A 22612-nucleotide genomic window follows, 5' to 3' on the forward strand; every position below is an offset into this window, starting at 1 on the left:
CAAGACCATCCTGGTCAACATGGTGAAATCCTGTCTGTACTAAAAATACAAAAATTAGCCAGGCATGGTGGCACGTGCCTGTAATCCTAGCTGCTTCGGAGGCTGAGGCAGGAGAATCACCTGAGCCGGGGAGTCAGAACTGGCAGTGAGCTGAGACTGTGACACCGCACTCCAGCCTGACGACAGAGCGATACCCCGTCTCGAAAAAAATTGCACTGACAAAGATGTGCTGAAATCACTGCTTTGATTCTCCCCTCAAACCTTTCTATGTCAGATTAAACTGTTTCTCTCCAAGAGTGGAAAAGCAACAGGTGTAATTAATAGCTGAAATAGCTGATAAATCCTCAGAAAGAGAGAAATTGGGGACTTTAGTGATTGAATAAATCTTTTTTTAAAAGGTTCCCCAATCCTTAGCTTTCAATAAAATTGAAAGAATTTTAAGATGGTAGACCATTAAAATACCCATCATAGATAACTATGAACATTTTGCAATATAACTTGAAAGTTTTGTTTTTATTTTCTGAGACAGTCTCACTGTCATCCAGGCAAGAGTGCAGTGCTACAATCTCGGCTCATTGCAAACCCCATCTCCCAGGTTTAAGTGATTCTCCTGCCTCAGCCTTCCCAGTAGCTGTGACTACAGGCGTGTTGCCACCAAGCCTAATTTTTTTGTATTTTTAGTAGAGATGTTGGTCAGGCTGGTCTTGAACTCCTGACCTCAAATGGCTCATGTCTGTAATCCCAACACTTAGGGTGGCCACCTCGGCCACCCAAAGCGTTGGGATTACAGGCATGAGGCATGAGCCATTGAGCCCAGCCAGAAAGAAATTTAAAGAATTAGGTGGTATTAATATAACAAAACTCCTCTGGTTCCCTTTTATATGTGAACAAGATTTCTCAGTAATTATATTAATAAAATTAAAAACGGGCTGGGCGCGATGGCTCACACTTATAATCCCAGCACTTTGGGGGGCCGAGAAAGGCAGATCACCTGAGGTCAGGAGTTGAAGACCAGCCTGGCCAACATGGTGAAACCCCGATTCTACTAAAAATACAAAAATAGCTGGGTGTGGTGGTGGGCACCTGTAATTCCAGCTACTCCAGAGGCCGAGGCAGGAGAATTGCTTGCATCCGGGAGGCGGATTCTGCACTCCACTGTGCGCCACTGCACTCCAGCATGGGTGGCAGTGTGAGACTGTCTCAGAAAAAGAAAACAAAGAAAAGAGAACTTCATATATGCAAGATACTGTTATTTAAGCAATCTAGAAATTCTTTTTTTTTTTTTTTTGAGACGGAGTTTCGCTCGTTACCCAGGCTGGAGTGCAATGGCGCCATCTCGGCTCACCGCAACCTCCGCCTCCTGGGTTCAGGCAATTCTCCTGCCTCAGCCTCCTGAGTAGCTGGGATTATAGGCACGCGCCACCATGCCCAGCTAATTTTTTGTATTTTTTTTTAGTAGAGACGGGATTTCACCATAGTGACCAGGTTGGTCTCGATCTCTCGACCTTGTGATCCACCCGCCTCAGCCTCCCAAAGTGCTGAGATTACAGGCTTGAGCCACCACACCAGGCACAATCTAGAAATTCTTACGGATCACTGACTTTCCAGTGGGAATATGGCTTTATTTTACAGATATTTCCTTTGTGAAGAAGCATGGGCATATGTGATTTTAAAATAGTTGTTTTTTTTTTTTTTTTTTTTTTTAGTTTGTTGAAGCTTTAAAGAGCAAGAGTAAGGGCTGAAGAGAGGAGGAATTATGCTGTTAGCTAGCTCTGGGAATCCCACGGTCACACAGAAACGGATTCCTTGTCAACAGGGTCTAGTTATCACCCTCAACTGCAGGCACTCATTTTGGTCAGGGAGACATCTCTCCATACTCGCACCATCTTCACAGACTCAGGCAGGTTTCGATGGTCCAAACTGTAAGAACACTGGCCATGGACCACTACCTGTACTTACTGTCCAGCACCAAGATACTCAGGTCAAATTCTTCGCCATCCTGAAAGGGCATATTTTTGGATTTCACCTCAGGCTTCCAAGCCCCATTCTCACAGCTGTTCATGACTACACAACGGCCAAAGTACACCTGGAAATGGAAGGTGATGTCTGAGTCCTCACTCGTCCTGGTATGGAAATCCACCCGCAGCTGTGGCTCAGTGATCAAAGAAACAACCGGTCCCCCTTTGATTGTCAAGTAGAACCAGCAGACAAAACACAGCCTGTGTGTGTGACACGGGTGGTGGTGACACTGTCTCCCTCTGGGTGGCTCTTCCAAATTGTGTTGTCTTCTGATTTTTTTTTTTTTTTTTGCATGTGCATTTGCTAGTCCTAACCTAGTGTTTTGTCTTTCTCTCTTGCTTTGATATTTAGGGCAGATGCAGAAAGTGTTAAAAGAAAAATTAGCCAGGTGTGGTAAAAGTCTGTATAATATTTACCAATAAAATATTTTAAGGCCTTACCTTTTGGAACTTTTTGCATGTTTTGGCATCTGCCCAGTGTCATCCAAACCAAGAAAAGAGAAGATCTGTATGATTATGCTGTCAGGCATTTGAATTTCCCTTACGCAGCTGATACAGATTCAAAGAATATTTCAATACCTCTTTAACAAAATTATTTAATAAATGGTTAAAATCATAGTGCCAAAAATACATTAACATTTAACAATTTCACTGAAAGGAAGAAACTGTAGGATGCATAGTTTCAGAAAGCTATTTTAAGTTATTTACAAATAAAGTTTCTAAAATTCATCTATGTGCTGTACCCACTTTATCCCTTCCCGAACAAAATTTCTGTTATTTGGGCAAATCCTTAAACCATGGTTTAAACCGTAATGGTTACAAACCACAAATGCATCCATCCAAGACTATGAAACCATTTTCATCCAGTCAGTGGCAAAACTGTTGAAATGGCAATAGTTGAAGCTGTTGGGTTTTATATAGTGTGAAGTCTGATATATATCCCTCCCAGAAGGGCTAAAACACAGCACAGGTGTGGCTGACTTACAAAGGTTGTAACATATAAGAACTGCTCTTTCCTCGACACCACGGCTCAGAGGCCACCAGGAAGCACAATGAGGCTGACAGCTCCTCTGCTTACAAACACAGGAACCCCAGAGTGGACGTCATTCTCATGGCACTGACAGTGCTTCAGGACTCGTACTGATCCAATACTAATTCTCTCCCCTATTTTACACATACTTTTCTACTGTCCAATGAAAATCATTTGTGATTTCACTGAACACCAAATACTAGTTTATACTGAAATGGTAAAATCCACGAGAATTCTGCTCAATTTAAGACAAGATCACTACTTTCTTTAGAATGGCTTCTGTGTGTTTCTACGTCACCCTCTTTATTTTCAGCTTCCAGTTTCCTGGTAAGGAGTAAGTGCTCCCTTCCGGCGACACTTGGGAGTCATGTGCCCGTTTCTGGGATGCCCTCGCTCGTCCACGAAGGCCAGGTGCGCGCTGTGACTCACTCTGCCTCTTCCCTCTTCTCAGGGCCAGTCCCCGAAGCTTCTGCCTTGCAGCTCCTCCCGCTTCCACCACACTCTCGAGCTCGGAAGCGAGCTCCTGGATCATACAGCTGCAAGGCCGGCCGGTCCTGCCAGGATAAGAGGGCACGTTACTCTTCCAAGGACCAGCAATGCAGAAAGCGTAAATATCTCCCTGCATTTCTTTTTTTCTTTTGAGATGGAGTTTCTCTCCTGTTGCCCAGGCTGCAGTGCAATGGCATGATCTTGGCTCACTGCAACCTCCGCCTCCCGGATTCAAGCAATTCTCCAGCCTCAGCCTCCTGAGTAGCTGGGATTACAAGCATGCTCCACCACATCTGGCTAATTTTGTATTTTTAGTAGAGATGGGGTTTCTCCATGTTGGTCAGGCTGGTCTTGAACTCCTGACCTCAGGTGATCTACCCACCGTGGCTTCCCGAAGTGCTGGGATCACAGGCCAGCCACCACACCCAGCCTCTCCCTGCATTTCTAGAGCTTGCTGATATTAATTGTCCAAAGACAATCAACCAGGCCAGACGTGGTGGCTCATGCCTCTATAACCCAAGCACTTTGGGAGGCCGAGGTGGGCAGATCACCTGAGGTCAAGAGTTTGAGACCAGCCTGGCCAACATGACGAAACCCCATCTCTACTACACATACAAAAATTACGCCAGCCATGGTGGCTCACACCTGTAATTCCAGCACTTTGGGAGGTCAAGGCAGGCAAATCATGAGGTCAGGAGTTCAAGACCAGCCTGGCCAATGGGGTAAAACCCCGTCTCTACTAAAAAATACAAAAAATTAACTGGGTGTAGTGGTGGGCACCTGTAATCCCAGCTACTCAGGAGGCTGAGGCAGAATTGCTTGAACTTGGGAGGCGGAAGTTGCAGTGAGCTGAGATCACGCCACTGCACTCCAGCCTGGCGTCAGAGCAAGACTCTGTCTCAAAAACAAAACAAAACAAAAACAAACAAAAAAATTAGCCGGGTGTGGTGGTGGGTGCCTGTAATCCCAGCTACTTGGGAGGCTGAGGCAGAAGAATCCCTTAAAACCGGAAGATGGAGGTTGCACCGTGCTGAGATTACGCTACCGCACTCCAGCCTAGGCGAAAGAGAAAAACTCCCCATCAAAAAAAAAAAAAAAAAAAAAAAAAAAAGGAAAGAAAAAAGAAAAGAAAATCAACCAGGCAGCTAAAAATCAACCCTTTTCATAGCACTATCTCAGAAACCAGGTATTCTAAAGCAATTTAAAAAGCCTCGTAAATGTTGGTTATCTACGCAAATCTTACTGCTCAAACCAAGAACATGTAATCTGTGGGAACAGTACAATCACGGCATCCCCGTCTGAGTTTGGGAGGTGAAAACTCAAAACATGTCCACCTCAGTCCCTAAGCCTGAAATAAAATGAGATGTGGACCCTCAGAGATGGTTTCAGATCTGCAAACTGAAAGAGTTATTAAGCACGTGAGTAATAAGCAATTTCCACGGGCTTATCCCTGCCTAGCATCTACCAGCAGGGAAACTGAACTGCCCCTTTTTAGAAAACACCACTCCATCATTTTATTAAACTCCTGGAGGCGAAGTAATAAAAATGACCCATAAAATTCTGAAGGACAGCTGTTCAGAAACTGAGGACAGCAACAGCCAGGGAAGGCAGCGGCTCCTCTCAGATGGGACCACCAGCCCTGCCCCAGCACTGAAGGGGCGGAAGGGAGGAAGGCGGCTCATTGGCGGAGGCCTGTAGCCTCCCTCTCCATGTGCCTCCCGCTCACTGCCTATTCTCCCTGCAGAGCTGCAGCCTTAGCCTCCACTGGCCACGAGGAGCCCAAGTGTGGGCTGCAAGAATGACCATGTAGGTACAACTCACGTGCTGCTTCTCTGGGATTCACCAGCTCACCTTTACCTCCTCCTGGACTGTGTGTGGGAGCCCCCATCAGGTTGCCACCAAGGGGGTTAACTTAATTTCTTTTTCTTGAAATGAACCTGACCAATGGGAGGGGTGCAAACAGGCTCAGCAGGCCCCTGGACCTGAACCCTCCTGTGGGGCGGAGACAGGCTGCATGGAGCCAGCGTGCACAGCTCTACTCACCAGGGCAGTGCCTGTGTACACAGATGGAGCACGGAGCCTGACCTTAGAAGTACATGACAAATGCCAGGCTCCCAGGAAGGCAGCTCCTGCACACAGCGCCTCATTCCCACCACAGGCTCAACAGAGGAGCGAATGCTCCCCCACCTCAGGTCGGGGGGACATCAGACCATTCACTGTGAAAAGGCAACTGAAGACCGAGGGCTCCTGTGAGCAAGTCCCCATCAAAAGGACCCATGGCTGTACTTTGTGCCGCTAGAGGTCTAGGCAACCCTAGAAAACTGTGGAGTATTCTAGAGGTGATCACTCAAGGATGAAGACAAGAAGGCTCCGCCCTGGCTTTCAGCCTCTACTTCACTGAAATATTTTAAAAGTGAACATCGTTCATACATACGACAACCTGGAAAGATCTGAAAGGAATTAGGCTGAGTGAAGAAAGCCACTCTTAAAGCTCACGTACTGTGTGTTTCCATTTATCAAGCATTCTTGAAGTGACAAATTCACAGAGACACAGAACCGACAGTGGCTGCCAGGGTTACAGGGAGGGAGGGAGGTGAGTGGGAACTACAGCCCTACGAAGCCCTCAGTTTGCTGGGAGGCTGGGGTGGGGCCTGCTGCTGTCAGGGAGATGATGAAAAATGCAATCTGAACAAAAATTAGCTTGAAGCTTCTGAAAAAAAAGCTGTTTGCTTGGCTAAGGGGCTAACCGCAGTACTGTGCTCACTGTCTGTGCAGAACTAACTTATAGGTGTTTTTGAGCCATGGGATTATTCACTAATGATGAGAATGTTGTTAATAATGTGGAAGACAGCTCCATGAAATATCATTAAAACTTTCCTTCCAAGGGAAAAGGTCATAATCCTTACTCTTATTCTCAAGCAAATCATATAAATGTGTTAGTTTTATACTACATAAAATATTTCTTTTTCCTGCTCAAAAATACTTTGATTCTCTGAGAAAAGATGCTGCCTAGTCTCCTCTACGATCTGACTTTCAGGAGTAACTGCTCTTGTAAACGCACTACGCTCCCCAAGACGACGTAAGGCCAAATGACGTGGTCAGCGTGCAACCTGGACCTAAGACAGCCAGACAGATGTTTCTTTCTGGGTTTGATAAAAACCTTGTTTGCCAGTCGCTCCTTTCTGGGTGCTGGACTGTCGTCACACCTCTGTGCTCTTCCGAGTCTCTCCACGGCTCCCCCTGGGGCCCCGCTGTCCTGGCTCCCCTTCTTCCCTCTGTCCTGGGCAGGTCCTTTCCCCCATCTCTGTTCATCTTCACTCCTTCTGGAAAGCCGGTCAGGCTCGTGGTAAGCTCTGTGCCTCCTGCCATCATCCACATGGGGTCTTTGTGCTTCAAGTTCTTTTTCTTGAGATCTCTCCACATCCCTGTGCTCTTTGTCACTGCCGTTGCGTGACCTACGTTCAACACAAATGATCAGCAACTGCAGTAAATGCCGGTCAGCTGCCCACCATCCTTTCTAGACCACAGGCTCCCAGAGGCCAGGGACAGTGTGACGTGCTCAGCACTGCGCTGCTGAGGCTTTACTGTGATGGGCACACAACAGGCATTCATAAAAACCACTACAAAGAGGAATAAATTGTAGTCAAATTTGCAATTTCACTTGAGTGACAGATAGGCAATAAAACTTATGCTAAGGTACTTTTTATACTTGTTTTCTAATTCTCAAAACCCTCCAAAGTAAGTATCTTCTTTTGGCCAGGCATGGTGACTCATGCCTGCAATCCCAGCACTTTAGGAGGCCAAGGTAGGTGGACTACCTGAGGTCAGGAGTTGGGAGACCAGCCTGGCCAACACAGTGAAACCCCGTCTCTACTGAAAATACAAAAATTAGCCAGGTGTAGTAGCACGTGCCTGTAATCCCAGCACTTTGGGAGGCTGAGGCAGGCAGATCATTTGAGGTCAGGAAGTTGAGACCAGCCTGGCCAACGTGGTGAAACCCTGTTTCTACTAAAAATACAAAAATTAGCCAGGTGTGGTAGCAGGTGCCTGTAATTCCAGCTACTCGGGAGGCTGAAGCAGGAGAACCGGTTGAACCTGGGAGGTGGAGGAGGTTGCAGTGAGCTGAGATCATGCCACTGTAATCCAGCCTGGGTAAAAGAGTGAGACTCAAAAAATTAAAAAATAAAATAAAATAAATCTTCTTTTCTACAGATAAAGTGACTGAGACTAAAGTGGTCCAGCAGCTGTCCTGGGAGCCCAGGTGCACATCCATCATGACGTGTAGCCCGAATACTGACAGCTTACTTTCTGCTTCAAGCACAGTCAAATTAACTGACATTTAACAACGGCAAATTAATTATATTCATGCATCTATCAGAATATTAAGTGAACAGTAAATAAATAAATGGCTGTCGAGCTCATTTGGCAGGGCTGGTGGGGATAAGGCTCTGTAACCAAGTATGAATTCACGCCAGGCATGTGGCAGTAGGCACTGCTGTATCATCGACAGTCATGGTAACACGCGTAACATAATCACGGTGCTTCATAATCATGGATTTGTAATCATATATACATTTTACAAACAAAGCAGTAAACCAAAACCCCCAAGAAGAAAAAAAAATACTTCATCAACAACTCTGAAAGAAAGTCAGTGAGAAATCACCCCGATTACTGTAACTTTGGGAAGCTGGCAGCCTAATCCTATTAGGCTTCCCAACTATATTCCACGTCCACCATCCCCTTCGAGCCAAGTGGCCCTTGGCACCAGGAGGCTGTGGATGTTGAGATGTGGTGAGTGGGCAGGGGTCCTGGAGGGGAAGGTAAGCCCAACTGCATGGGGCCTGGAGGATGGTGGGTGCCAGGAGCAAGAGGGACAGGATCCCTCCCAACTGGCATCTGGCTGGTCTCTCTGGCCCAGCAGGCAGATGCTGCTGTGTCTGTCCATTTCACAGATGAGCTCCATGTCATAAGGGACATACCTCCACAGAGCTGCATGCCATAAGGGACCAAGGAAAAGAAAAAGGGAGGACCCACAGTGCACAGACAAAGATGCTGGTCAAGTTCCACAGCTAGAGGTGCCAACGGGAGCTTCAACCAAAGGATTACAGCACTTAAAATTCTGTTTCTCTATCACAAAAGATCTGCCAGCTCTAAAAGTTGGGTTCTCAAATACACAATTCTGTAGATAAATTGCAGGAGAGATTAAAAAAAGAACAAAGGGCAAGATACCACAAAACACAGAGAAAAAAACCAAAAAAACAAAAAGTAACACAAAGACTGGGAAGACAGATCCTGAAGACCTGACATGCAACCGCAGGAATCCAGGAGGCAGCTCAGGAGAAAACGGAAGAGGAATGGAGGCAAAGCAAACCACAGGACGAAACTGCCTGATCTGAAGACAGACTACAGACGAGAGAGTCCACTATGTTCCTGGCATGCTGATGGGAAACGAAGGCTGACGTGTACTTGCACACCCTGGAAAGTCCTGGATTCCAGGAATAATGTGAAAGAGGCACACTCGTACTGACAAAGCCTACGCTGCCATGACTGGGAGCTGACGCGGTCCTAACAACGAAAGCACGCTCACATCTCCTGGGGCTCCTCCAGTGAGCCTTCTGCGGGCCTGACTTTTACGACTGTGCCGGGGGTCCCGGATTCCTGCTTGCCACCTCCAGGATCAATCTCCTCTCTTCTTTCTTTTGGATTCTCTGTGGCTGGTTCCTCTCCCTTTTCTGGTTTCCTAAGAAGCTGACAAATTATAATGTTAGTATAATATCACCTCAAGAGCACATTCTAAAAGAAGCTGTTAAATAATTACATATAGACCCCAATAATGAAGCCAAACGTTTGCACAGCAAAATAATGAAAGCTAAATGTCCAAAAATGAGGTTTTTGGTTGAACACTTGGTGAAACATTCAATGAATAAAATATTTTGTAGTCACAAAAAATAATGTAGGGCAGTTAGTATGATGGAAAAGATGTTCACATGATGAAAACCAGGCTAAAAACTAGAAAATGCACCACAATCCCACTTCAATTCATTAAAACACACACACAACACTGTCTAAAGGGCTCTGCAGCACTCTGTTTTAATTTCTTTTTTCTTTTTTTTTTTTTTTTTGAGACGGAGTTTTCGCTCTTGTTACCCAGGCTGGAGTGCAATGGCGCGATCTCGGCTCACCGCAACCTCCGCCTCCTGGGCTCAGGCAATTCTCCTGCCTCAGCCTCCTAAGTAGCTGGGATTACAGGCACGCGCCACCACGCCCAGCTAGTTTTTTTGTATTTTTAGTAGAGACGGGGTTTCGCTATGTTGACCAGGATGGTCTCGATCTCTCGACCTCATGATCCACCCGCCTCGGCCTCCCAAAGTGCTGGGATTACAGGCTTGAGCCACCGCGCCTGGCCTAATTTCTTTTTTCTTTGAGATGGAGTCTTGTGCTGTCACCCGGGCTGGAGGGCAGTGGCACGATCTTGGCTCACTGCAATCTCCGCCCCCAGGGTTCAAGCCATTCCCCTGCCTCAGCCTCCCAAGTAGCTGGGATTATAGGCATGCACCACCATACCTAGCTAATTTTTGTATTTTTAGTAGAGATGGGGTTTCACCATGTTGGCCAGGATGGTCTCGATCTCTTGACCTCATGATCTGCCTGCACTGGCCTCCCAAAATGCTGGGATTACAGGTATGAGCCAACGTGCCCAGCCCTATCCATCTTTTAAAACAATTGCGGCATTAATATGTTTGTAATAAATGCAAGCCATCAGGAAGTGCAACAATCTCCATCTACCCATTCAACAAATGTTCTGTGTGCCTAGGAACCATTCTTACAATATTTCTGACACTGCCCATCTTTTTCAATACCACCTCTCCGACACCAGCTGCAGGCTCCACATTCAACTCAACTCCGAGACCACTGACCTGGAGTTAGCACCAGACCCCACAAGTCAAGGGCTCATTTCCACAAGACTGCGCTTCCTTTCAGCTGACAGTTCCAAGTCCCAGAGTGTCACCGGTACTTCTGACCAACCAGCAGTAAATTCAGGAGTTCCCAATGGCCTCTCCTCAGATTTGGTAAGTTGCTGGAATGGCTCACAGAACTCAGAAAGGCACTGTACTCTCGATTACTAGCTTATCATAAAGGATACAACCTACAACAGCCAAATGGAGGACATGTACAAGGTGGGTATGGGGTATGGTGCGGTGGTCCTCGGAGCTTCCATGCATAACCCTCCCAGTACCTTGATGTGCTCACCAACCCAGAAGCTTCATCTTTAGGCATTTTTAAGGTTTCATGACATGGGTATGATTAAGTCATCGACCACTGGTGATTACCTCTCTAGGCCCTCTGTCCTCTTGGAAGCTAGGTTGGGACTGAAAGTCCCAACCCTCTAGTCCTGCGTTGGTCTTTCTGGCAACTAGTCCCCATTCTGAAGCTGCCAGTCCTCTCACTGGCATATAAGATACTCATATTACTGCAGATTCCCAGGGTTTAAGGAGCTGTATGCAGGAAGCAGGGTCTAAGACCCTGTGCTAGGCACTAGGGAAATGGCTGTGAATGCGACAGCCATGCCCCTGCCCTGAAGGAGCTCACATCTGATGCTCCACCTGAGGCAACAGTGGTCAAGGGGGAATGCTGTAAACAGTGGCAAAAATAGGAGAAAGGAAACAAAGGAACAAGATAATCTCGGGCAGTATCAAAGGCTACGAACACAAACAAAGGGACAGTAAAGCAACAGACACAGGGAGACAGGAAGAGGAGGTTCCACTGCAGAGCCAAGATCTAAGACCAGATGCTGAGGAGCAGCCATGGGCACATCTGGGGAAGTCCCCGTGGAGAAAAACGTGCAGAGGCCTGAGGTGGAATCTGCTGGTGCATTCAGGAGAAAACAGCAGGCCAGGGCTGCTGGAGACGAGCTGGGGAGCAGGGCAGTTCTGCCATGCCCTGTGAGGCTTCTGAAGGCCAACCGGGGTGCGTGGGCAGCTGGGCTCCCTCCCAGCCCTCGCCTGTGTGGCCACACATAAGCTCACTGCTTACCATCCTCAGAGGAACACTGAACAGCTGAGCTGTTCTGTGTGCTGTATGTCTCTTTATTAAGAATAGCCACGAGGGCCGGGTGTGGTGGCCCACGCCTCTCTAATCCCAGCAGCGGGAAGATCACTTGAGCCCAAGAGTTCATGACCAGCTGGGGCAACACAGTGAGACCCCCATCTTTACAAACTTTTCTTTAAAAATTAGCTATTCAGGTGTGGTGGTGTATCCCTGGAAAGAGAGGCTGAGGCAGGACGGTTACCTGAGCCTGGGAGATAGAGGCTGTAGTGAGCTGTGACTCTGCACCACTATGCTCCAACCTGGGTGACACAGAGACCCTGTCTCAACCCGTCCCCAAAAAAACCAAACAAACAAAAAAAAATAGCAGAGAAGCCACGAGCCATCTGTCTTTCAATCTTTATGCTCTTGATACAACCTAAAAGGAAAGTTGGAAAGTTGAAAAAAAAAAAAAGGGACAGTGTGAGCAGCAGCCCGATGTGTACCAGCGTGGGACTCCTGTGGGGGTGTCCTCAGTGCACACCCAGGAGGACAGGCACTGAACAACAGCCTGAGGACTCCCAGGGCTCAGGACGCGCTGTGGAAACCACTGCTGTGACATAGAAAGAAAGGGTTTGTAACAACACAATATGTTAATTCAAAATGTTCTCAAAATTCTGAAGAGCTAAGATGTGCAAAAAGGATAATTACTATAGCAGAACTATTGGAAAAAGGGAATAAAATGTTTCCTCAGAATTACCTTAATCCTGACTTCTCTCTCTGCAGTTTTCTTCTGTTTATCTGTCTCCCTTTTTTTGCATCTTTCTTCTTCTCTTCTTCTTCTTTTCTCCTCTTCCCGCAAGCGTTTCTTTTCTAACTCTCTCCTCCTCCGTTCTTCTCGCTTCTCTTCCCGAATTCTCTAAAGACATGGAAGAATGTGTGTACGGACTGTCTGGATGAGAATGGCAGCAGCAGGGAGGGTGTCCGTCAGGTAAAGGCCAGACCTACCTGCTTTTCTAATTTTCTATTTTTAATATATTCCAAAAGAGGTGTGGTTCTTCTAGCTAAAACACAAAAATTGTAATGTAGTATTTAACTCCTAAAGAACAATTTATTTTAAATACTTGTTTTCAATTTAATCTTTAAAATAAATAGGGTAACAATATAATTACTTTTTAAATTTAACATGACCACACACTATCTCCAGGGGGAGAGTTTTTATTCCATTACTATCAAGTCAAGTAATTTGAAACTATCAACAATTTTATACGTAGTAGATATCTAATTCCTGATTCTTAAGGGAGGCTTAAAATACTACACAGGTGACATTTTTGTAGACACCTTAAGTCATTAACACATATTTACTTTGATACATCACATATTCTGAGAATTTTTCTGTTTTCCGTTCTCCAAAAGACAGTTTTAAGAAACAGATTTTTGTAACGTTTTACAATACATACTCCATAAAATCATAATGATAAGACACAACCCTGGACTGCAGTTTAGAAAATGACTCCACATGGTGCTGTTGATTTCTGAAAAGATGCCAACTACTAGGGAACTGCTCAGATCTGACCTGGATGTGAATGCCCAGGCAAGCTGGAGGCCTCACAGGCACTGCTTCAGAGGGACTCTCACTGAGGGGGTCAGGCCCCATGTCCTGCCAACACGAGGACACAGGTGGGAAGGGGGAAGATGGTCTGGATTTATTCTGCAGGTCTGTAAGATCTCGGATTAAACAGGGTTGGTAAGAATCCCTGGGTGTGCCTGCAAACTAATACAACGTCTCTGGAATTCTGAGGAACAGGTATGAATCAGGAATCCTAGCAGAAACTCTGGCCAGGGATCCCTCACTTATAACTGAGGACCCCTGACACCTTGACATCATGGATCAAATGGCGCCTGTCCCAGGAGCCCTGCCCCAGGCACGGTGGCTGCAGGGAAGAGCTGATGTGGCTGCAAATGCCACATTTCATGGCAGGCACAGTGGCCACAAAGAACCCACTCCCCCCAGCGGTCCCTGGGCAGACCACAAACTCTGGCCCAAGGTGAGTACAGCTCACTGGCTCAGGTAAAATGATCAGCTATTTGTAATGGGCAAATTCTCTCAAATCAACCAGGGGTCTGCTCTGCTCTGTGAAGGCCTGGCCTTGTCAGCCAGAAGCAGGGCGAGACCACCCAGACACACAGGGAGGCTGACCCCAGACTCCACCTGCCTGCCTTCCTATTCCTACAAAATGCCTGCTCCATCACCCACAGGGATCACAGGAAAAGGACATGAGACTTGAGTAAGAATGTGTTTTACACATCATAAAAGTATGTTATTTATCATTCAGATACGCACGACCATGTAACAGAACACAAGTAAACAGAATTCTCAGAGCTGAACCCAGGCAGTCTGTTCTAAAGGCCTATGCACCAGACTAACTCAACAACTCCAGAGTCCGTGCCAGTAAGAGTTTATTCCTATTCCATTTAACACTCGCTTCTTAGATCTGTTCAGAAGAATCCACTGGAGGCCAAAACCTAAGAAAAAAGTAATTTGCCATGAATTGCCTGATTAATAAGGTTAAATTTTTAATATGCAGAAACAGCAATCACAGAAACAAGGAAGGCTTTACAGCCAAGTCCTAGAATGAATTAATTGCTCCCATCAGGGATGGCGGATTCTAAGCCACATTCATTCATTCAGTCAACATTTGTGAGGCACTGGCTGTGCAGCAGATTCTGGGTGATACCACCCCAACCCTCCTGCAGCCCCCGCAGGAGTAGCAAGTCTGACCTAAAAAGATATATCTCAAAACAGCCCTCAAGTGATCGATCCTATACAAGGAGACATTTAAAACAAAGTGATAAGGAAATGTGAGGTCTGTAATTAACATCTAATTTGCTTTTTCTAGCTCTTCTTAAATTTATCAAGTTCTAAACTGAAATCTCAACTTTGCTCCCAATACTGTCCTACCTGCATCGACCCTTGTGCATAATGGTGCCACAATCTACCCATCTGCTCAAGCCAAACCTTGGAGTCTTACTTTTTCCTGTTCCTAAACTGACACACCCAATCCATCTGTTAGTCCTGTCCAGTCCATCTCCGAAACACATGCTCATCTTTTGGCATCCACAACCTATTCTGTGTGGCACCACCAGAGTGATGCGGACAATAATCAGACCATGCGACTCCCCCAGTGGCATCCAGTTGTCCTGTAATGAATCTAAACCTTCCACGCAGCACCCCCACCCTCCGACTAAACTGCCCTCACCCATGCGTGCCAGCCCCACAAGCCTGCACTCTGTACCTGAAGTGAAAAGCACCAGCCCCTGGCCATGCCCTTGGCGTGCCTGTCCTCACTGCTCAGCGCAGCCATCTCAGCTCGTCTCCCGACCTCTTTCCCTCCTGCAGCTAGTTCCAGCTCCAGCTCCACCACCACCTCAGAGGGAGTCTCCTGACCTTCCCCTCCCATATGCCATTTGGTCACATCGGTAGCAATGATTATAAACTGAAGTGCCCTGGCTGGGCTACTCCCACTCCTGCTTCCAACCTGTTGTTCCCGATGGCAGGCAGAGGCCTTGTGCGACCTGTTTATCACTCAGCCCCATGACGAGGCCCAGAGTCAGTGCCCAGGCAGTATGCAGCCTCAGCAAATCTTGTTTACTTTAGTGATCAAAAGCTTTATTATGGCCGAGCACAGCAGCTCACACCTGTAATCCCAGCACTTTGGGAGGCCAAGGTGGGCACATCACCTGAGGCCAGGAGTTCAAGACCAGCCTGGCCAACATGGTGAAACCCTCTCTAAATTAGCCAGGCATCATGGCAGGTGCCCTGTAATCCCAGCTTGTGGGCACTGGGTGGAAGGCTGTATTTAAACCCGACTGCGCTCTGGCTGGGCTTATCCACGAGTTGGCTTGGCTTAGCTCAGGGAGCCTGGCATTTGTTTGGAACAGCAGCAAGATGACCTCACCATGAGCAAAACATCTCCTGAGGCATTGAACTGTGACCACTGAGTTCGACTTTGTGAAACAATACTCCTTCCCTGAAGCTGTCAGGCACATACCATTCATTTGTCTTCTCCACTGCTCATTCGGAAACATTAGCACTTAAAATGATTATAACTAAAAAAAATCTGGTGTAACTAAAAAAAATCAGGTATAACTAAAAATCAGGTATAACTAAAACCATCAAACAATGCTCAGAAATATTTTCCCATGTGGCCATCTTGCCATCTTTTTGTCAAAACTGCTAAGTACTCTACATTTCCGCCAAGCCCGTAACAAGTTTCAACTTGTTATCACAATCAAGAAAAAGAAGGAAAATGTATATTCTCTACGAGTGAATCTCTCAATAAAGAAAAGGGAAGAAATGAGCAAAACAGACCAATGAGCTCTCTTGTCTTCGCCTCCATCTCCCCCAGCAGCATCTCAGGGTTGGTGCTGGTCTTCTCTTCCTCCACACAGTAGGTTTCTAAAAACTTCTTATATTCTGGATCTATACATTAAAAAGACAGAGAGAAAAAAAGTGCAATCTTTCCCAACTACAGAAGAATTAATTTGCTCAGTGTTCTTACTTTGGCAGCTTCATAATGTTGCACTTGGAAAGGGCTCACCGTCTTCGATGCTTCCAGTCTTGGCATCTTTTTTTTTCAGCTTCTTTTTGGCTATCTTCTGGAATGGAGCAAACTCTACCACTGCAGGATATTCTAGGCCTTTAACAGGAAACATCAGAAGCCGTTTTGAAATTCTGCATTTATTTTGGAAAATAATGACCTAGCTTACTTAAAGAGTAAGTGTAAGGTGGGTGTGGTGCCTGATGCCTGTAATCCCAGCACTTTGGGAGGCCAAGGCAGGTGAATCATGAGGTCAGGAGTTCAAGACCAGCCTGGCCAACATGGTGAAACCCCATCTCTACTAAAAATACAAAAAATTAGCTGGGTAGTGGCGGGCACCTATAATCCAAGCTATTCGGGAGGCTGAGGCCGGAGAATCACTTGAGCCTGGGAGGTGGAGGTTGCAGCCAGCTGAGATCATACCACTGCACTCCAGCCCTGGCAACAGAGCAAGACTGTCTCAAAAAAAGAGTAAGTATAACGATGACAATGTATTATTGCTATTTAAACTGTAATTCATCCTTCCAGTAAGAGATAAAAAAGTAAAAGATAAAAAACCCTGCAATTTAATTAATTTCCAAGTACCTGCAACCTTAGCATGGCAAACTCCAGACTTAAACAAGGATGAACTCCCAGTAGGAAGAACAACTATTTATTTCACAAAACAATTCATCATGTTGTGGTATTGGTTACATAACTGGATTCGTTCAAAATTCATCAAATTGTTCACCTTAAAAGTGTGACTTTTACCCTATGTAACTTCCACCTCAATAAACCTGACCTCCCTAGCCCCATTCCAAATAATTTATTGTTGGAATACTTTTAAATAATTCAATTACTTAGTTACATTTTACATTTTATTTTAAAAGGTTAATTCGACTATCAATCTGTTACATAAGTTCAAGAAAATTACTTTGCTTAGAAAACATAACAGCTAAAAGAGAGGGCTTCAAAGGGTTTATAACATATTACAGGAGAAATTTGCTTCTGATAAAAGTAGTGAATGGAAATCACCAGAAACTGACTTTGTTTGTATATGGGGGAAAAACAAATACAGAAAGAGAAATGTTCACTAAGAGAACCTGCTATCTGTTGAATCATCAACAGAACACTGCTACCTTGGTACTAAACCCACTGAGTCATCCTTTTTAGACTTGTCAGTAATAGTCAGATGACTGAATTTTAACTCCTTTATCTGGGAGATCTTTTTTGTGCCAACCTGCACTATCTGGAATAAAGTCAAGAATGTGGGGACTGTAGAGCACTGGACCTGCAGGGATGATGTCCAACCTACTGCTCCACCCACAAGGCCTAGCACAGAGTGGATATTCATTCAGTGGCAGATGACATGCTCCGCTGAGTGTGGTAGTGCCACACAGACAGACACATCCAGAGAGCCTGGAAATAAACCTTTGTAATATTTGGTCAACTGATTTTTCAAACGGCTGTCCAGACCATTCAATGGGGAAAACAAAGTCTTTTTATTTTATTTTTATTTTTCGAAAAAGGAGTCTCACTCTGTTGCCCAGGCTGGAGTGCAATGGCATGATTTTGGCTCACTGCAACCTTAGCTTCCTGGGTTCAAGCAATTCACCTCAGCTTCCTGAGTAGCTGGAATTCAGGCACCTGCCACTACACTTGGCTAATTTTTGTATTTTTAGTAGATGGGGTTTCACCATGCTGACCAGGCTGGTCTTGAACTCCTGACCTCAGGTGATCCGCCCACCTTGGCCTCACAAAGTGCTGGGATTACAAGCATGAACCACCGTGCCCGGCCAAAGAAAGTCTTTTCAACAACTTGTGCTGGGAAAACGATATCCACAGCCAGAAGAATGAAGTTGTATACCTAATACCATATACAAAAAGGAGCTCAAAATGGATCAAACATAAATATAAAACATGAAACCATAAAACACATGGAAACAAGTACAGGGAAAAGCTCCATGGCCAATGACTTACTGCACACAACACCAAAAGCACAGGCTTAGGCCGGAGACCATAAAAACGAGGCAGGGCTACGGCTCACACCTGTAACCCAGCACTTTGGGAGACCAAGGTGGGAGGATTGCTTGAGCCCAGGAGTTTGATACCAGCCTGGGAAACATAGCAAGACCCTACCTCTACAGCAAACTGACACAAGAGCAGAAAATCAAACACCGCATGTTCTCACTCATAGGCGGGTGTTGAACAATGAGAACACATGGACACAGGGAGGGGAGCACTACACACTGGGGTCTGTTGGGGGGAAAGGGGGAAAGGATGGGGGATGGGGAGGTGGGGGGAGAGAGCATGGGGAGAAATGCCAGATATAGGTGAAGGGGAGGAAGGCAGCAAATCACGCTGCCATGTGTGTACCTATGCAACAATCTTGCATGTTCTTCACATGTACCCCAAAACCTAAAATGCAATAAAAAAAATTTAAACAAAAACCCGACACTGCTTATACCCATTACTGGAAAAGTATAAAAAAGAAAACAAACAAACGACAATGACAACAAAGTAGTACTGGCAACTAAGAGAACTGACTGGGACCCTTGCTCTCTACTGGTGGGAACGTAAAATGCCACAGTCAGCACGATCTTGGCTCACTGCAGCCTCTTCCTCCCAGGTTCAAGTGTTTCTCATGCTTCAGCCTCCGGTAGCTGAGATTACAGGCATGCACCATGATGCCTGGCTAATTTTTGTATTTTCAGTAGACACACGGTTTCTCCATGTTGCCCAGGCTGGTCTTGAACCCCTCACCTCAGGTGATCTGCCCACCCTGCCCTCCCAAAGTGCTGGGATTACAGGAGTGAGCCATTACATCTGGCCATGTTACATATATTTTGCCACCATTTTTTGAAAATAAAAAAAGGAAGCTGAATAAAGTATGAATAAAAGAGCAATGAACACAAAGGTCAGATAGTTCAGTTCAAACATCACACTTGCTTCTAGTCACAGGAACTAGTTTAGCTATTACTTGGTCACTCTGTAGCAATCTTTCTAGTCTTTACCCCTAAGTGGAGAAAAAGAAAACACTCATCAGTGTCAGGAACAGGTGGAGAGGGAAGAGGGTGGCTGGGGAGGGGAGGGCAGAAAACAACTTGCTGTGAAAGGCACACAGACTTGACAGCCAGGATTAGGGTCATGGTTAGGATTCGCGTTCCCAACAGCAGACAGCCTGATAGGAGAAGAAGGGAAAAGATCAAAGCAGAACGCTAGAAGTACCGGGAAGGGAACTACTGAAAGTAGAGGTGAAGACCACTGTCCCAGCAGGCAAAGCTGTTGAACAGCAGTCAGTGACTCCTGATGACATTCTCATAAATGGTACAGTCATGAAGGGTGCTGTTTAGGAAGACAGAAGTCAGTGTACATTTTAGAAAATTCCTATCAAACAGGTAATTTACTTTTAGAACCTAAAAAGATATTCTCTCATGCAGAAAACTCACTCATTAAAACCTTCATTCTCTGACGATAATACATAAATAGGCTGTCACTAATACACAGAATTCCAAGAATTTTGATTTAAATAAAATTAACTTTAATTTTTAATATCTGCACATACAATAATAAAATGAAATTTCTCTTATTTTAGTCAAATAACTTTTTAATTAAAATGCACAAATGGCCCAGATGCTGAAGCTACATGCCTGTAATCCCAGCACTTTGGGAGGCTGAGGTGGGAGGATCACTTGAAGCCAGGAGTTCAAAACCACTATGCTGCCTGGGCACCACAGTGAGACCCCCTTCCAGTCTGTACAATTTTTTTTTTTTTTTTTTTTTTTGAGACGGAGTTTCGCTCTTGTTACCCAGGCTGGAGTGCAATGGCGCGATCTCGGCTCACCGCAACCTCTGCCTCCTGAGTTCAGACAATTCTCCTGCTTCAGCCTCCTGAGTAGCTGGGATTACAGTCACGCACCACCATGCCCAGCTAATTTTTTGTATTTTTAGTAGAGACGGGGTTTCACCAGATTGACCAGGATGGTCTCGATCTCTTGACCTCGTGATCCACCTGCCTCGGCCTCCCAAAGTGCTGGGATTACAGGCGTGAGCCACCGCGCCCGGCTTTTTTTTTTTTTTTTTTTAAATCAGCCCGTGGTGGACGCCTGTGGTCCCAGCTATATGGGAGGCTGGAGGATCACTTGAGCCCGAGCGTGAGGTGGCAGTGAGCCGTGATTGTAGCCACTGCACTCTACCCTGGGAAAAAGAGCAAGACCGTCCCAAAAAATGAAAAAGAAAAAAAAATTTAAAAAAGAGCAGGAAAATTCTAGTAATACTTCATTAGTACACCTACAGATTATAATAGATTTTGAAAAACCAACGATCTAACCTTTGCTGTCAAGGAAGATATATCCATCAAAACGATCTCTAAAAAGAAGGATGTCATCAGGATTCCTAAAATTAATGTATGCTCTTGAATAGAGATGAGGATAAAGACTGAAATAAGAAACAACCGTGAAAATGGTTAGTGAAAAATACATGACTCCATTAATTTAGTCTCTTTTTCCTTTTCTAGACACAACAAACTACTTTAGATAAAACTTTAGTGCCGAAGAGTCACCTCAGCTAATTGTAATAACCTGGATATTCTTTAGCAAAAAGCGCAAATGTTAACTGAAACTGCTTCGATAAGAGGGAGAACTCAGGTCCCTCCTCCACTGCCCAGAACCCCTCTTCGGAGGCTGAAACCCTAAGGCAAGGCCAGGGCCCACTCCCAGAGGAACCCGTGGCGCCGAGAGACTCTCCTGACTTGGGGACCCTGTCTGGGATTTATGTATTCATTTATTTAACGTTTTTTTTTGAGACAGAGTCTCGCTCTGTCACCCAGGCTGGAGTGCTGCGGCGCGATGTCGGTCACTGTAACCTCCGACTCCCAGGTTCAAGCGATTCCCCGGCCTCAGCCTCCCGAGTAGCTGGGACTGCAGGCGCCCGCCGCCACGCTCAGCTAATTTTTGTATTTTTAGTAACCCGGGGTTTCATCATGTTGGCCGGGATGGTCTCGATCTCCTGACCGCGGGATCCGCCCGCCTCGGCCTCCCCAAGTGCCCGGACTACAGGCGAGAGCCACGCGCGCGGCCCCTGCGGGTATTTAAAGCGCGTCCGAGCAGGGGGGTCAGGGAGGCGCCGGGCGGGCGCGCGATGCCCTAAGCGTTAGCGCCGGAAACCACCGCGCTCGGGACGTGAACCGCGTCCGTGTGTGCGCGGTGGTGACACGTTTCTTTGAGAAAACTGACACTTTTTACTGAAATGTATTTATTCAAAAAACTCCCACGACTCCCATAAAGTCAAACTCAGGGTGAGGAACGCAGGGCAGCGACACCGCGCCGCGCGCTCCGGCTCCGCCCTCCCCACCCCTTACCGCCGCCTCCCCGTCTAGACCCGCGCGCGTGTCCCCAGGGCGGGCCTCACCTCAGGTCGGCGGCGAAGAACTCGAAATAGTCGTGCGCGGGCAGCGGGTGCAGCTGCTCCTCCAGCTGCTCTTTGGTGAGGCCCGGGGGCAGGCGGCGGATGACCACCTGCGGGGAGCGAGCGGCCGTTCCCGCGGCGGCAGGATCGGGACTCGGCGCTTCGCGTGCACCGCGCCCGCCCCCCTCCCGGCTCCCGTCCCCTCGCCCCCCGGGTCGCGTCCCCTCCCCCCCCGGTTCGCGTCCCCTCCCCCCCGGCTCCCGTCCCCTCGCCCCCGCGGCTCCCGTCCCCTCGCCCCCCCGGGTCCCGTCCCCTCGCCCCCCCGGGTCCCGTCCCCTCGCCCCCCCGGGTCCCGTCCCCTCCCCCCCGGGTCCCGTCCCCTCCCCCCCCGGCTCGCGTCCCCTCCCCCCCGGCTCGCGTCCCCTCCCCCCCCGGCTCCCGTCCCCTCGCCCCCCCGGCTCCCGTCCCCTCGCCCCCCCGGCTCCCGTCCCCTCGCCCCCCCGGCTCCCGTCCCCTCCCCCCCGGGTTCCGTCCCCTCCCCCCCCGGCTCGCGTCCCCTCCCCCCCGACTCCCGTCCCCTCCCCCCCGGCTCCCGTCCCCTCCCCCCCTGGCTCCCGTCCCCTCCCCCCGCGCAGGGCCGTCCTCTCCTCGCGAGGTTTGCGCGCCCCGCCCCTCCCGGCTCCGGTCCCCTCACCCCCGCGCAGTGCCGTCCTCTCCTCGCGAGGTTTGCGCACCCCGCCCCCTCCCCGCCCCGCACAGGGCCGTTTTCTCCTCGCGAGGTTTGCGCGCCCCGCCCCCACCCCCACCTTGCTCAGGGCCGTCCTCTTCTCCTCGCGATGTTTGCCCGCACCGCCCCCACAGCCGGAGGACGAGGTTGGCGGCGTCTCCGGCTCTCGCTGCGGCGAGTCGCGGTGGAACTGCACCTCTACGACCGAGGGCTTCTCTCTCCCGCTCGGGCCCCGCGCGGCAACGGCCGCCCTGGGGCCTCCGGGCCCCTCCTTTTCCGAGCGCATCCCGCACCCGCCGCCGAGCCGCAGCCGCCAGACCCCCGGCGAAACGAAACC

At 47.7% G+C, this 22612-nt stretch overlaps 1 protein-coding gene across 3 annotated transcripts; it reads right to left on the reverse strand.

Annotated features, from left to right (window-relative positions):
• Positions 1 to 2600: 2600 nt before the first annotated feature.
• UPF3A (UPF3A regulator of nonsense mediated mRNA decay) lies at positions 2601 to 22612 on the reverse strand. Of its 3 annotated transcripts, XM_074387369.1 has the most exons (11): positions 22355 to 22612; positions 21552 to 21658; positions 20473 to 20579; positions 18519 to 18560; positions 16164 to 16262; positions 15935 to 16045; positions 12571 to 12626; positions 12323 to 12481; positions 9125 to 9285; positions 6698 to 6992; positions 2601 to 3602 (listed from the first exon to the last, which is right to left on the reverse strand). In XM_074387369.1, the coding sequence occupies exons 1-11, from the start codon at positions 22559 to 22561 to the stop codon at positions 3474 to 3476; spliced, it is 1473 nt and encodes a 490-aa protein (XP_074243470.1). In that variant the 5' UTR covers positions 22562 to 22612; the 3' UTR covers positions 2601 to 3473. The 3 variants fall into 3 exon arrangements, with proteins under 3 accessions (XP_074243470.1, XP_074243471.1, XP_074243472.1); XM_074387370.1 differs by lacking the exon at positions 18519 to 18560; XM_074387371.1 differs by lacking the exons at positions 16164 to 16262; positions 18519 to 18560.

Source organism: Saimiri boliviensis, chromosome 16 (assembly GCF_048565385.1).
Source record: "Saimiri boliviensis isolate mSaiBol1 chromosome 16, mSaiBol1.pri, whole genome shotgun sequence".
Classification (NCBI taxonomy): domain Eukaryota; kingdom Metazoa; phylum Chordata; class Mammalia; order Primates; family Cebidae; genus Saimiri; species Saimiri boliviensis.

Coding starts and splice junctions, on each gene's coding strand:
- UPF3A (XM_074387369.1), bottom strand. CDS start 22,561: ATGCGCTCGGAAAAGGAGGGGCCCGGAGGCCCCAGGGCGGCCGTTGCC. Junction 12,627..15,934: donor GAAGACAAGAGAGCTCATTG/GTCTGTTTTGCT, acceptor TTTGTGTTTTAG/CTAGAAGAACCACACCTCTT. Junction 12,482..12,570: donor ATAGAAAATTAGAAAAGCAG/GTAGGTCTGGCC, acceptor CCATGTCTTTAG/AGAATTCGGGAAGAGAAGCG.